Genomic DNA, 16,322 nt, shown 5'->3' with positions numbered 1-16,322 from the left:
GAATTTATTAAAAAACTTTGACAAGTACAATGATTTTCCCTTGCTGTCTGTCCTTGGATTTAGTAAAGTGCAATGTATTTTATCTGCATTTTTGCACTGAGACAGCAGTATAGTATTGAAATTCAATATATTATTGAATTCAAAAAAATAAACTTAAGCTGCTTTCATGAAACGTAGGTTAAAGTATGGTAAAGATTATGTGACAAATTTGTGAAAGAACACCTGATAATTAGACAGAAGACGCTTATATTAACATAACTGCATGATCATCTAAATCTATAGCTTTTCCCGTATGGTAATGCTAAGATTTTTCATTATTTCTTAACTAATGCAGTCTTTGAATCTGAACTTTTCATATTGGTAGTCCCCTTGTACTTCTTTGAAATTAAATTTCTGAGAAAGTCTGTCCTTCCCAGCTGATTATTATAACTTGAAGGAAAACCAAATCATTACAGCTGTCATTACATTATTTTTCAATTAATTTGGGCATTGTATCACAAATTATTAGATGGTACTTGCCATTGTCATGCAGTCGTCATTCAAATATATTAATAGAAACCTGTAATTGATTTTGTAGTTTGTATTGAAAGTATCGAAGATGTATTTATAATATTTCTAAAGCTAGTAGACCTGATTCAAACATAAGTTATTAATTTATGTGTTTTATGTGGAGGTAGGAAGATAGTACTATACTGTAACTTTAAATGTAAAAGATAAAAGGAGGAAAAAAAATCCAAACCAACAACTTCCCCTTCACCATCCCTCAGCTTTTCAGCTGTTGTGAACCAAACAGCACCGCTCATCATGCAGAGAGAGTGGTCATTGATGTGTGAATCTTTTTTTTTTTTTTTTTTTTTTTTAAGCCGATTTTGGTCTTGCAAAACAGAAGCAAGAAAACAGCAAACTCGCATCGGTAGTAGGAACCATTCTGTACTCCTGGTAAGTACTACTGCATACAACATAGTGGAATGATTTCTGTCTTCACGGTAATTTTTTTAGAGCAGACAGGCAAGTTGCAATGGAGTAAGGTACAAGGCGCAAGTTACTCACGCACAGCTGCTCTGTCCCAGCTGCTTCCCAGCCTATTTTTCAGTTGCCCTTTCTTGCATATTGGTATTGGTACTGTGGGTTAAGTTGGTGGAAAAATGAAATATCTGATGTTCTGTAATAACTTATTCACCTACCCATACCCTTAAGAATAAAGAAATGCATTTCCAAGCAATAAAAGGACGTATGTAAACAATGTGATTTAATTTTAGTGGCTCTTAAAGTAACTGTGGTGTCAGTGTTCAGTTACATTGTAGACAACTTACCTTCTGAAAAGTACTTAAAGTTTTTACTAGTGTATTTGTTTGGGATCAGTAGGTATTTGGTTTTAATAAAAAATATTATCTCTAGTTTCAAAATTTCAAAGTTGAGAAAGCATAACACATATTGCTTGTAATTTACATTTAGTAAATGCAGAAACAACTACAAAATTTTACCTCAGACCATACATTCAATGTGCAGAATGAGCTGCAGTTTCCTTTGTCATCCCATTTGTGGGCAAGCAGAAGGGAGCAACCATATTGTGTTAAATTTACAGTACCAATACAGCTACCTAACTTCCTAGATTACTACTGCCTTGTGTTTTGTTCTCTCAAGAACACGGAATAGATGACATTTCTTGTCCCAAAGGTTCACCTCAGTATGTCTATAGCGTGTGTAATTTACAGCACTTATCTGCATGTCAGATTGTCCCAAACACATTTGATTGTGGGCAGGACAGAGTTTATTTTTGTGTTGCATGATGTATAGATTATATCATGCCATCTCACTGAGGTTACTGTATTGCAAACAAAAGCAAGAAAATGTAGTCTAGGTAAACATGTAAACAGTGGAAAGCACTAAGCCTGAATACTGATTCACATAATAGCAGTTGATGTGTTCTGGGCCTGTCATTTATGTTCAGAATTTCTGATGATTGAAATTCTAACATCCGAAATTAATTCAGGAATTGCAAATCAGTATCAGAATTCTGGATCTTAATTCCTGTACAAAATTATTGGTTAAGCTTTGCCTGCCCTCTCTTGTTTTATTATGGAAATGTATTTATAATACAACTGGAGAACATATATGTAATCTCAATTGGAGAACTGCAGACCAAATATTCCTTGTTCCTGCACAGGCTTGTCCCAGCTTCTTTGTAACACCTTTTTTATATACAGCCCCTTGCTGTTCCTTCTCTTCAGAGTAACTCTGTTGCTTCTGCTCAGCGTTCAGCTTTTTAAAGTCAGAACTTGGCTTTCTTCACCTCCGGACTTTATGTTGCTCTTCCTTGCATTACTGTAAATTCCCATTACATATTTTTACAGCTCCTGTAAATAAAGTGGAGTTTATTTGGCCTAGGGAATTTTAAAACAAACAAACAAACCAAAACAGACAAACAAAAAATACAGCGAACGAGAGATACACAAGCCAAGAATGTTGCACAACATGCTGTCTTTAATACTGTTTCTGTTACATCAGAAGTTTTCATTTACAAAATACCTGCCAATCAGGAGAAAAACCTGTCACAACATTATATCCTAAAAAAAAATTAAAAAAAGTGAAGTGTTTTCATCTTAAATTTCACCTAAGATCATCACTGTGGCTGTGGCACTGCCAGTATCTTTCTCAGAAGTTTATAAGCCTTTTCTGATGCCAGTCTTCTTCAATCTTCTTTTCTGCTGTGGTGACCACATGTGATGGCCATGCACCTACCTGAGTTCTTGGCCCATGTACTTGTAATACATTGTTAAAAGTTCCAAGCTACCAGGGGGACTACCAGTTGTTCTTCCAAATCACAATTGTGGGTCAAGAACTCAGACTTTCACCAGGTGAATATAATTCATGTTGCCACTTTTGATACTTGTACTTGTGATTTCCTACTGCCAGAATGGTAGTGATTGACACTTAATCCCTTAGTCACTAAATCTAATCTTGTAATGTGTTGAATGTTCAAGTCCATACTTTAAAGACTAATGCATATGCTGCTGCTTAGTGAGTAAAAGACAATTGCAATGCCGCCTTAATTGCTTCCCCAAATTCTCCTGAAGCTTAGCACAAGTCATTTGTCTGATAGTTTGGGTAGTTTAGTTTAGCAAGGTTTTGGTATAATTAATTCCATATCACCTCTTTCTAGAGATGAGTTATAAATAAATAATAAAATTGATAATAAAAATTGATTTTCATTCACTTACAACTGGGCAGAAAAGTTGTGTATGGCAAGCTAATGTGTTTTTTTAAACATGTTGTGGGTAAAGTGTCTGCAGGTTAGAGCAGTATTAGGAAGTGTCAGGTTCCAAACCATATACCAGCGGTCCTCAGGGTCACCAAGCTGTAATTTTCTTGTTCTGTCTACATTTTTTTTTCTCCTGTTCGATTCTGTGCCAAATGTAGCTGATGTTGTTGGGTCTTTTCATATTTTAGGTAATTATTATATTATAATTTATAATATATATAACAATATGTAATGTATATTATTATATATATTCTATAATCATAGGTAATTATTATTTGAGAGTAGCTCTGGAAATCTGTTGTAGATTTAAATATATATATGTATATATTAATGCTTGCTTATACCACATTTATTATTATTCTCATACCCTGTCTTCATACATGGAAGTGTACATCATAGCTAGGACTTTGGCAGTTCTTTTTCTGCCTCTTTGACCACTTATTTAGAAGTAGGCATGAAGATAACGTTTCACTGTTACATTGCAGCCTCTCAGTAAGTGATCTTTTGGGGCATTTGTTTTCAGTTCTATTCCACAGGCGAAATCATGGAAGCAGTGGTTCTTGCCTGTATGCAGTCAGAAGACAGAACGTGGATAGGATACTGATGTCTTTGTATTTAAAATGTATACTTGAGTAATATTTAAAGTGACAGGTAAACCACTGAAGTCATTCCAATGCCATAATCATTTAAGAATGTTACAAAGGTTTTGCAAACAACTGAATGCACGGGTTGCTGCATTCAGGGTACTTGGCTAGTACTCTGTATGACAGAGATTTTTTGATGTAGAAACCTGTTCACATAGAATGAAGTGAACTGACTGAATTTTTTTAAACACAGGCAATGAATCAAAAGTCAGAGAATATAGACTTAATCAGTGCTTGTGCTAGTTTATTTTTATTTTTGGATGATTTAAATAGAGGTGAAGGGCTATAAAATAATCAAAATATTGGGAATTCACATCTAGCAAGAACATCATATTCCTGCAAAAGCAGAAACTAACGTTCCTTCTGAAAAAAGGAAAGGGTGGAGATAAAGAGGCAGCACTGTCATTTTAGAGTGGCAGAAATTGCTTTCTTCTAAATTGATGGGAAAATAGTTCTGGGTAGTTTGAAATGCAACCTGCCCTTCTTGGAGCAGTACAGAAACAAAACAATAAATGTCAAAATAAGCAGTGTCTGATACTTATTATTGAGACTTGGCTCTACAGCATTATGCAAAGTGGTTTAGATAAAAGCATATCTCTGTGTGTAACCAAACATTGACTATATTTGGTGTTGACTTGCAAAAGAAAGTCATGAATACATTTGCTAATGCAATTTGATAAAAACTGAGTCTTTCTAAATAACACCAGACACTGTTTTATGTTTAGAGAGGGGCTTATACAATTATGCTTTGTAATTGTGATGTTTTAAAATTCTACTTCATGCTATTTTTATCCTACTGTCATACTAATTAAATTCCTCTTAATTGGTTCTGTCCTTGAATTAAAAAATCCAGCAATGCATACATTTAGAATACAAAATATATTAAATGGATTTGTTTACACTTAATACATTAAAAATTGAGGAAATGAACTGCTTTAGGGAATTGATAATGAATTCTGAAATGTTGTTCCAGCTCATAAGTCACCAGAAACAATCTGCTAGAAGTTAGTGGTGACAGAGTCTTTATTATCAAGCTGTCTTGAAAGCCTTCTCAGAAGAGAGTGCAAATTGTAAATGCATATAGAGTACAATGTTTCCTTTCATGTATTCCCACCATTTATTTGTTTCACAAAAAGGATCTTCAGCTTATCAAGGGGGTGCAGCAAAAATAGACCAAGAGATGTAAGTAAAAGTTAGTTGAGTCATGATTACAACTGCTTTTGCATTTGTGTATGTATACAGAAATTTTAGAAAAACTCTAGGAAAAGCTGTAAATTTTAAGGTTGGGATGCAATATAGATTCCCTGTGATCTGTTTGTAAAGGGCTCTTAATTATTGATAACCATGGCCTTTGCATTATGGTGAGAGTTTTGTTTCCTTTTTTTTTTTTCTTTTTTTTTCCTGAGATAAGTCAATAGTACTGTAATTTTTTTAAGAAAAGCTGTTGGGAAAACGTGAAGAAGAGCAGACCTCATTAAAAACTAGGTAAGAATGTTCTACACTAGTAGGAGTTTTAACATGATCTTTCTGGAACATCATTGTTCTAAAATGTCTTAAAACTGATACTCAGAGCAATGTATGTATGTGGGCTTTTTTTTTTTTTTTTTTTTTTTTTAGAGATGAGCAGTTTTTTCTATGGGGTGTTTTGAAGGAACTTATATTTCCTGGTAATTATAGGTTAATATTGTATTTTTGTCCATCATCCTTTTAGCTGTGAAGGAGGATTCCTGGATCTTAATTTGGAGTAAACAGTCTGTATAGTGTGTTATGTTACCTAAGTTTCACAGAACAGCTGGCTCCTGGAGAAGACTTCCTGGTTTGATTAGAAAAGAGACAGAAGTTGAACAATCCTTTCAGTATATTAATACAGCATTTTTATAAGAGGATCTTCCGAAAGTTGATTAATTCACTCTGAAAATGAAATATAGCTATGAAATGTAATTGTGATGTTGCAGTTTTAATTTAGGCGTAGGTTTATAATAAAATGTGTCAGCAAAAAGTCCAGTGCAATTTGAGTGGGAATCCTCAGGCATAGTATAGCTGAGGACAGGCAGGTAATACTGTCTCTGTATACTACAGTGCAACTCTGCATAAAACATTGTTTCATTATGAGGATACCATTGCTAAAAAGAGAAACTGGGTGAACTTCAAGAAAGAACTTTAAAGGTAGTTGACAGTGACTGACTTATAAAAAGACACCTAAATGTCTTAATTTTATATAATTTTTATTAAGTAACAAGTTTGGCTAAATAGCAACTGTCACCTCACATTTGAAATATATTCAACACCACATCCAGTCTCACACAGCATTATGGAATCATAGAATGGTTTGGGTTGGAAGGGACCTTAAAGATGACCTCTTTCCAACCCCCTGCCATAGGCAGGGACACCTCCCACTAGACCAGGTTACCCAAAGCCCCATCCAGCCTGGCCTTGAACACTGCTAGGAATGGGGCATCCACAACTCTTGGCAGCCTGTTCCAGTATCTCACCCCATTCATAGTAAAGAATTTCTTCCTGATATCTAATCTAAATCTACCCTCTTTCTGTTTAAAATTACTCCTTATCCCTCTTTATATATGGGAGTAAAACTGGAGATGATGTGAAAGGAAGTAAGAAAAGAAAAAAAAAATAAATAAAAAAGGCATGAAGATCTCTGTACTGATCTCTGGAATAATGGTCCAATGGAGATGATAGAAGTCCCTACCAGAAAACATAACTTAATACTACACAGGAGAGAATGCAGAATTGGGAAAAAACTATAAAATAATGTAATATGTAATGATTTTGTAAACTCCATGATGAATTTAAACTGCTGTCTGAAAGAAAAAGTACTAGTCTGCCAAGACAACAGATTGTAAACGTGTTTCTTGGAAATAATTCTTTCTGTAGAACTTGTATAACATTTTAATATATATTAATTATTATGTCTTTTGTCTCAGTGGCTTAAGACTTTTAATTTATAATACCTTTGGAACAGATCATAATGATTGAACTCTTTGTTAGAAAAAAGATTAGTTATTTCATCAAACTATATGAGCTTGTAAATATCTTCTAGTCCAATGCTATGTGTATTTATTTGCTAGAATTATTTCTCTTTCATTTTTCTTTTAAGTAATGTTAAATGAGCTACGTGTTGCTTTGACATCTGAACTGCAGGACTTGGAATACTTTTGGTGTTTGTTCTTTCTGGTTCCCTACTCCCTATTCTCTCCTATCTTAGATTTCAGCTGTATTAGTATCTTCATAGACCTTTACAGATTCTAAGTCTTTATTGTTTCTTTTTCTGCTTTATTTGTTGTTTAGTACATGGTGTGTGGATTCAAATTCTAGTGCCATTATACATCATCTTGCTGTCTTTGATGTTTCCTTAATACTGTATGTGCTGTTTTTCTATATCACTTGTCACCAGTTAAATCTGTTTCCTGTTTTCACTTGGGTCTTGGGTTTTAGTTTCTGGTGTGGCTTTTGTTCAGTTGCTTGCTTCTTCATAGTAGACAGATTAAAAAATTCTGTCAAAGATTGGTCAAACTGCCCTAGTTTTTCCTTGGTTTGTTCTATCCCTTGTATTCCCCCCTCCCCACCCCGGGCAGGTTCTTGCATGGAATAGTTAGTGATTTTTCTTCAGATTAGCTATTAGGAGGATATTCTTCACTCTGAGGGTGGTGAGGCACTGGCACAGGCTGCCCAGAGAAGCTGTGGATGCCCCATCCCTGGAGGTGTTCAAGGCCAGGCTGGATGGGGCTTTGGGCAACCTGGTCTGGTGGGAGGGGTCCCTGCCCATGGCGGGGGGGGGTGGTGGAATTAGATGATCTTTAAGGTCCCTTCCAATCCAAACCATTCTGTGATTCTTCAGTGGTAAAATCAGTGAAAGCACATAGCTTTCTAACAATAGAGTTCTTGAACTCTATGGAGGCATTACTAGAATAAGCACAGGAGCAATGAGAGGCCATATCTCATTAGAGAAACGTTAACGCTGTTTTTTAATTGTCTGCTGTCCTCTTTTCACCATTTCTATTTTTCTGTAGTGGTGGGTTGACTATTTATTTCAAGGAATGGTAGGCCAGCTGTGGCATAAAAAATGCTGGTGGCAGCATGAGGTATGCCAGTTATCTGACTCAAAGAACAGCCAAGTCAAGGACTAGCTAGGAAGTGGTAGAATGAATGTTTGTAATACTCTTCCAGGATAATTGAAATACAGTAAAATATTTAGAATCGGAAATAGGATAGGCATCTTAGTAAGAAATACTAAAAAGGGCCTAGAAGAACAAGCTCTTTGTGTTTGAGTCATCTGAAAGCAGAGCAGTCTTTCCTTCTGTTTCCTCTCTTACCATGAGTGACCATATTTTCTGCTTGAAATGTATCCATGGTCTTACCAGGGTCTTATTTAAAAGGGACATTATGACAGAGTCTGTTTCAACTGAAGGAGGGGAGAGGTTTAAAAAAAAATAATAAATTATTTGCTAATACTTGAATAGTTTTTATGGGTTTAACCATCTGGAGTTAAGCTGCCTTTAACTATGTTGTTCACAATGGCAACTGATATTTTCCACACCTAGAGTTCTAGAGACTCATTCAAAAACTGGGGATCTAATTCAAGTCCTGCAACATGTTAGATGACTACTGAAAGTAACGGAGAAAAATAGTCACTTAAATAATGAATTTCATCCCATGTATCTTAAACATCCGTATCTATTTTAGGATGAGATGAATCAACCTCTTGACATGCCTTTCTCTCTCCATTTGCTGCAGAGGGAGCTGGAGCACTAGCTTAGCATAAATCTAATTTACAGGAGTTTAAAGTTAGGTGAAATTAACAACTTGTGTGAAACCGGTTATTCAAGAATTAGGTTTATTTTAGAGTTACTATAAAACTGGATTCATTACTGCTTGTGGTCATCTTCTAGCAGATAATTGTTTTCCCATGTCTCCCTTTCAGTTTTAAATATTCATATGATTTCTCGTTAAGCGTGGTTATTTGTACAAAGCACACTGCATGAAGTTAATTCTGGAAGGCATATAGCTCAATAAACAAAAACCTTGACCATTTTTAAACATCCAAGTTTCTGTTCCATAGATAAAAGGAAAAAGCACTTTTCTTTTGTTGAGGTGTTAAGACTTAAGGCCATTCCTCAAAGTATTTTATATGAAATTGTAGTTGTAATTCACTAGAAAATGTGTCTGGTTAGAAGAAATCAATTCTTAGAAGTATCTGTCAGATGCATGTTATGAGTACTTTTTAAGATATGAATGTTTCACTTTCTTTGTTCATGGGTAGCACTTTGCCACATCTTAGAGATATAATTTATCAACAGCATTTCTGTTAAAACTGACAGCTTGACATTCTTCTAGATATTTTTGTATGTATCAGAATACTAGATATGTGGACCAGGAAGTGATGCTTGTCTTTAGTAATATACATAAAAAATCATGTTGAAAGGAGATTTTTATTCTGTAGGTTTCAGAATCTGACTTATAACTCCTCTTGCTGTTTTAGACTTTGTTCCATGACATGTCTGAAGGAATAATAGGTATAAATTAGAACTCTGATATATTTTTCTTTTTTATGCCTCCCAGAAGCTCTGTATGTAATACTGGAACACTAAACTTCATCTTGATGATACTTTGATTTTTCCTTACATTTGCTCAGAGATACATATGATAATCTTGAAAATTCAGCCACAAAACCATTGGAAACAGCTATGCATGTTTTGAGCACAATTAGATAACTGTTGTATTTTCATTAGTGTGAAATGTGATATTTTATGGCATTCTTCAATAATATAAACATCACCTTAGAAATATGTAGTGGTTTTACACATTGATAGCAAACTTTTTTTTTTTTTTTTTTTCCAAATCAACAGATACAGTGTACAGACAAGAAAGCCAAATTCAAACTGAATTGTATCATTATGGGATATTTTCCCAATAGGTCTACACCCCATATTTTTGACTGTATCCTGATGAGGGGAAAAACCATTGCAAATAGATTTTAAACTTTTTTTTTTTTTAAAGTTTATAGAAACCCTTCTGTTGGGGATAGCTGCATGCAAAACCCCATGAAAGTTCAATACCTGTGATCTGTTTGTAAAGGGCTCTTAATTATTGATAACCATGGCCTTTGCATTATGGTGAGAGTTTTGTTTCCTTTTTTTTTTTTTCTTTTTTTCCTGAGGTAAGTCAATAGTACTGTAATTTTTTTATATTTTAATTGTTCTCTTGCTACATTTCCAAAATGTACTATTCACAGAATACTCTCCTAGCTGGAAAAGTCTAGAGGCCCAAAATATATCTTTGAGTAGGACTATAAATGTATGTTGATACATACATACATGCAAATATGTTTATGTATATATATGCACACAAATCTCTCTCTGTGTAAAACAGTGAGTGTCCATACTTGAAGGGAAGTTGGTTTTGTTTAGATAGCATGAGGTAGATGTCATGCTCTTTAAGTTTAATTTTATGTTCCACATTGTCAAATTAAGCATAGATTTGTTTATCCAGATAACACCACTGTTTCTGGCATAATTACACTCAAACGATGTTGATGTCTTCCATACTTTCAAGTACGTAAGGAGAATTCTTGGCAGATTTTTGGTTCTACCACATGCCATTGATACTTAAGCAAAAGACTTCAACATTGTACTTTCTGGACTGCCACAGACAATGTTGACAGATGGAATTTTTTGAAGTGCCTTAGAATGTCTGAAAGAGAAGAGGAAGAAACTTTATATATATATAATAGTTTACAAGAAAAAAATAACAATTTATAGAGAGAAACATATATACGACTTAGTAGACAATGTAATAAATTACTCTACCATTCCTTGGCAATACATTTAGCAACAGAAAATTGTGAAGGCAAAATTTCAAACCAGTTTCTGAAAATCCTGTTCCAGCTTCATCATCAAGGCATAGACAGAATATCCCAAAAAGGCTTCTGTTGAATTCTTCTCATAGGTGAGAAATGCAAATAGCTTTTAACCATTTTCAAAGAACCTCTTTGTTTAAACCATCAGTTGTTTGGCTCCTTTCCTTTCTTTTGTTGCTTTTAGTACTGAATGTAACCTGTAGCTTACAGCAAACTGTCCAGAGAAAAGTCTGTGACAAACAGCAACTGCTTTTCTGTTTCCCTTGATTTCTTCTTTGGGAAGCTATTGTGATTAGCTTCTCCTTCCAATCCCCTGCCCTTCTGTGATTCAAAGAACTGATTATAGAGTAGTTACGTTCTTATACTACTCTCTGAACACTCACAAAGTATCCTGCCGCAGTTTAGTAAAATGTAGGGTCTGTCAGTTGAGTGGGTATTTAAGTTCCTTCCTCTACTTGGCTGTGATGAGTTATACCAGCAACTAATGACAACTAAAAAGATTATTCACAGCAAACATTGTTTTATAGATAACTTAGTAAAGATATCTGAATATCTGAAGCTAATAGAAGCTGCAAAGACTCTTCTAGTGTTTGGGAGGAAAAAAAAAAAGTATATAGCAAGCTTGTCCATAGGAGAAATGGCAATATGTAGATGTAGGGGAGGAAGAATAAAATAAGCATATTTGATACTCTTCTAGCATATAACTATTTTCATCTCGGGTAGCTTCCTGAACAAGTTATGGCTTCTATGCGTGAGCATTTGTAGAACCAACAACTGCAGGAATCTTCATCTTCTTCTTTCCTGTCTGGACGCCTACCTGGGCAACCTGCTTTGGCAAGGGGGGTTGGACCCAATGATTTCTTGAGGTGTCCCTTCCAATCCCTACAATTCTGTGATTCTGTGATTCATCAAACTGTAAATAATTAATTGGAAGAATGATAATGATAAAAAGCAATAGTTATCAGTCATTGTTAAAATCTTCTGCAGCAGTGTTTGCTTCTTATTTCTTTTCACTTTCATTATAGCCATCATATTTTCTGGGAGTTAGTCTTGAAGAATCATTCTTAGTTCATTTAATCCATAACTGTCTAGCTGAAATCATATCTCATTTGAAGATGCTCCTTGGGTGTATTCTTCATAGGGTGACATATACCAGCCCTTACTTAACTGCTGTCAGAAACACTTAGACCAGTAAACACTGTACCAAGACAACTCAAGATTGGTTTATTGAAGTTCTTTGCAGCATGGGAAATCTTCACTTGTGTCTCATGTAAAGTCAGCCTGATAGTATTGACAACATTTCTTACAAGCCCTAGAAGCTCTAGAAAATTAATGCTATTTTGAAAATGTCATTCTTTCAGCTCCTCCCTTCCTCCCCCTCCAAATTCAGAACTTCTTCCTTCATATTGGAACATTTGTCCAGTAAAAACTAATGAGACCATGACCTAATCCTGTGAGGATAGTTATCTTTCATATAGGTACGTGATAGTACTAATGTATCAGAATCCAGATTTAAAGTCTGCTTGTGAAAGTTTAAAATATTCTTAAATAAATACAATGACAAAATAATATCAGTGACTAAAATAATAAATGAAAATTTGATTGTAAAAATATCTCCAAGGCCATATAGAGATGATTTGGTGAAATGGTGCTGTTTTATAACTAGAACAAATATTGATAAGATTTGATTTTATTTGCTTTTCACCCTAATAAAAAAAAAAAAAGATGGGATAATATGGAAAGTTATCTTGTCTATTAAAGTACCTCTTTAATTTCATAAAAGTAGTTCAAAAGGAAAAAAAAAAAGATAACTCTTTGGATTAATAGATGCCTATATCAAATTCAAGACATTTTAAAGCTGCTGGTGTAGAAGACTATTTGTTATTATATATAAAAGAAATGCTCATATGATGAGCAAGAGTGAGCTTTCTGAGAAACAAATGTAAACCAGTCTGTTCAAGGATACTGAGAATTTAAAGAATTATGCTGTGGATATATTTCTGTGTCTTTCATTTAGAAGGACTTAGCCTTGCTTTTGCCATGGACGTTTGTTCAATGAAGGACTTTCTTTAACATAATGCTGCTGAAGTAAGCCTTTTCAGCTTGAATATGTAATTTTGAAATGAGCAGTGATTTGTAAACCTAGAAGAAAACCGCGTCGATTATTCTGAATAAGTTAACTGCAAGCACTAAATGACAAATTTTTAAAGTATCCACTGCCTCTTATAATATTCAAGACTGTGGATATCATAGAGTAAAGCATCTGTATTGCTGCTTTGCAGCAGTATGATCAGCCCTTGAAGCGATGAAATTTAAATTCTTTATCAGCTCAGAGTTTCTCCCTTTAAGTATTTTATTTTTACACTGAATGCATTTTATGATGTGCACATCTGTTTGCTAGAAATTTAGTTAGTGCCACTGTCCTATTTTGTCCTATTTTGTCCAATCCAGATCTCTTAATCTAAGAATTAAAGGAAGAAGCCTGCTCTTACAAATAAAACGAAACCCATACCAATGCTACCTCCTTAAATTATTTTTCTGTTCTTGTTGCTAAGACAGATTTTTTTAGGATTTTTATGGAATAAATTTCAAAGTCTGGTTCTACTCATTCTTTCTGGTCTTGACCAGACAGTGAGAGTTTATACACAGTTGTCAACTGAATTAGAGAAACCGTATGTACTCCCACCACCCACCTGTTTGTGGGCAGCAGTGCACAAAGGAACAGAACTGGGAACTTTCTCTGTCATCCCTCAACAGTGCAGATCCAAAAGGTGCAGCTTGACTGCAAAATTGTTTTGCTAGTCAATAAGTACTGCATGCCACCCACATTTCTAACTAGCAGATGGTGAGGCATGCCTTTAGAACATGGTGAGGGATTTCACTACTTCATCTCTTAAAAGTAAATAAAAAATATTTGAAATTTCTATTTAAAAATCTGAAGTACAGAATTTGTTGGTTATATGAAAGCACAATATCATATATGTATAGGATTTTAGATTTTCTTTAAAAATTTTGTGGTCATCTTAGATAAATATTACTTCAGTCATTTACTGTATTTCTAGCAGAGAACAGTATGTATTTAGGGTACTGGTGATCCTAATGTGCTAAATATCAGAGACTTCTGGCTAAAGACATTTGTTCTGTAAGGAAAGATAAGGTAGTACTCTGTTGTAAGTCCTCCTTTTGATTAAAAAAAAAAAAAAGAGGATTAGAGATGCAGTTAGAATGAGAAGTCTTTCAGCATGAATAAGCAGACCAAACGTCTTCGTTAATTTCAAGCATTTTTGTGAAACTGTTATAACTACAACCTTCAAAAAGCCTGTCCATTTTTTCTGTGATTTCCAAATCATAGTAACAACAAATACATTTTGCTTAGTCACCAGCCCAATGGACTGCTGTTTGTTCTGAATATCAAGCTAGGTTTTTCCCTGTTGTTCATGGATACAAGATTCTGCAGGCCAAGTTAAGGTTGCTTCTGTTTCTCCCTATCTCCTTTGTCTTCAGCGTATTCTTTCAGTGACTGCTTTGCAACCATAATATTTTTAGCATAGATGCATTGATTTGGATTGAATAATCTCAGTTTGGGATTTTAATGTTATTTAGTCATTTTCAGTCACAGAATGAAAGATTGTAAAATTCAAGTCAGATTCAGTTTTCTGTATAGCAGCATGCTTGGAAGTTTACTAAGTCAGGGGCTGTTACTAAGCTAATCATCTTTATGTTGAGTTGCCACACTGATATTTGCTCTAACAGACACATTTAATACATTAAAGATGAGATTTCTACAAAGTCCTCTAAAGAACTGGTGTCACAATGAGGGATAATGACAGTCCAACTCCAGAAAGGGTATTGTGTTCTAACGTTATCTTCAACATTCTTTATTCTCCCATGGTTATGTAATAGCAAAAGCAAAATTCAAGATAAATTGTTAAATGGGTTTCACATAGAAATCTTTATTTTGCCTGATAATTTTATCTGAAATGTCTGACCTGTAAGTCTATATCACTTCTCCACACTGTGACCTTCCTTCTGACTTTCTGTTCTGCTAAGATCATTTAATACCACTTCCACATAATAGTTTGTCTAAGGGAACTCATCCAATTTATTTTTAAAATGTGATTTCTTCATTTATTTGGTACATACCAGCAGCATACCTTCTACCACTTTACCCAGACTGCATCCAGTACTGAATTTACACAGTACCTCTCATCTCCAAAAAAGGTACTTTACCAAAGATAATCTGTAGTGTAATCTGAAAGTTGCAAGTGACTCCAAATTCTAACCTGGAAGGAAAAGGAAAAAAGGTATGCTTTCAAGTTGATTTTACAGATGAAAGTAGTCAAATATATTTTACATCTCTAAATAGAGTGAAGATGTCAAGTGAAAAATCCACCATGTGAGACAACCTTTACTTCCTGCTTAAACTTGAATTCCAGTGTCAGAGTATCCCTATCAGTATAAATTATTGTCTTCCAGAGTTATGAGAAGTCCTGAAGAAATTAAGAGAAAGAGGTGGAGTCTGCTTTGTACTGAGTCAAAACTGAAATAACTGCCTTCTTTTATTCACTTTAAATGGATTTTTCACTGGATTTTTTATATTGTCATTAGGCTGTTGAGTGTCCATGTAGTATCATCACAGAGAATGCATTATAATAGTTTTAGCAGGATGGAAATGATATCATGAGTAATGTTTGTTTTCTCACATTAGTAGCAAAATCAGATACATTAGTGTTCTAAATTAGGAATGTGATTCAAATCTTTCAGATATTTGAGTTGCAACAGGATGTAATATATTTATCCATTCTCTAGTCCATTTTATTGAATTGCCTTCATCATAAGCAAGTTCTGAATCCTCTAGTTCATTTGTATCCATTAATTCCAAAGACATTATAAAATGGAAAAAGTGGAAAGGACAAGTGAACAAAATTTAAACTACTAGAGTTGTGAGGAGAACTGTAGTAGAAGCAGAAAAGCTATTAATTGCACTTCCATTTAAAGAACTTGGCTGGTAAAGGAAATAAATGCAACCTTTTGAAAGTAATTGTATATGCTCTGATAATATGTTGTAGTGAGTAACTAAAGATTTTTTTTTTTTAAATCACCTTACATCTAAGTGAAATCTATTAATTAAACACTCATGGATTGAATTGTTTTTTACTTAGCCCTGAAGTTGTGAAGAGTGAGCTGTATGGAGAGAAAGCTGATGTATGGGCTGCAGGATGCATCCTTTATCAGATGGCAACTCTGAACCCACCATTTTACAGCACCAATATGCTCTCCTTGGCATCTAAGGTATTCAGGATTGCCAGATTAACCTACTAATTATTTTTCTATGTTTTTGCTAGATCCATGAGAATTCATATTTAAGGTTGTAGAAGCACAAACTGCTCTCTGGACCTGTGAGCAGGAGTGTTTATAGTATGTTTTAGCAATTCATAGTATCATAGTATAGCAATTGCTATCTTGTCATTCTAATTTCAGAAATTGCTTGCAAATGTAAGCATATTATTACTTCTCAGACTAGTATATTTTTATCATTGCA

General features: G+C 34.4%; 1 protein-coding gene across 16 annotated transcripts in view; it reads left to right on the top strand.

Moving 5' to 3' along the window:
- Window positions 1-16,322, top strand: part of NEK10 (NIMA related kinase 10) — a 107,854-nt gene that overhangs the window by 34,541 nt on the left and 56,991 nt on the right. For 15 of the 16 annotated variants that reach the window (XR_010829234.1, XR_001203662.3, XR_007168013.2 and 12 more), the window contains 2 exons: window positions 864-939; window positions 15,943-16,072. Coding sequence is in view for 12 of the 16 variants with exons in the window: in XM_013172028.3 (XP_013027482.3) it covers window positions 864-939; window positions 15,943-16,072 (206 nt within the window). In the remaining 4 variants the exon portion in view is untranslated. Of the gene's footprint in view, window positions 1-863; window positions 940-3,785; window positions 4,089-15,942; window positions 16,073-16,322 lie in introns of those variants that run through there. The other variant, XM_048076044.2, reaches the window with a different exon arrangement.

This window comes from Anser cygnoides, chromosome 2 (genome assembly GCF_040182565.1).
Source record: "Anser cygnoides isolate HZ-2024a breed goose chromosome 2, Taihu_goose_T2T_genome, whole genome shotgun sequence".
NCBI lineage: Eukaryota > Metazoa > Chordata > Aves > Anseriformes > Anatidae > Anser > Anser cygnoides.
Note: the sequence above shows the minus strand (reverse complement) of the source record. Positions and strands in the feature narration are given on the sequence as shown.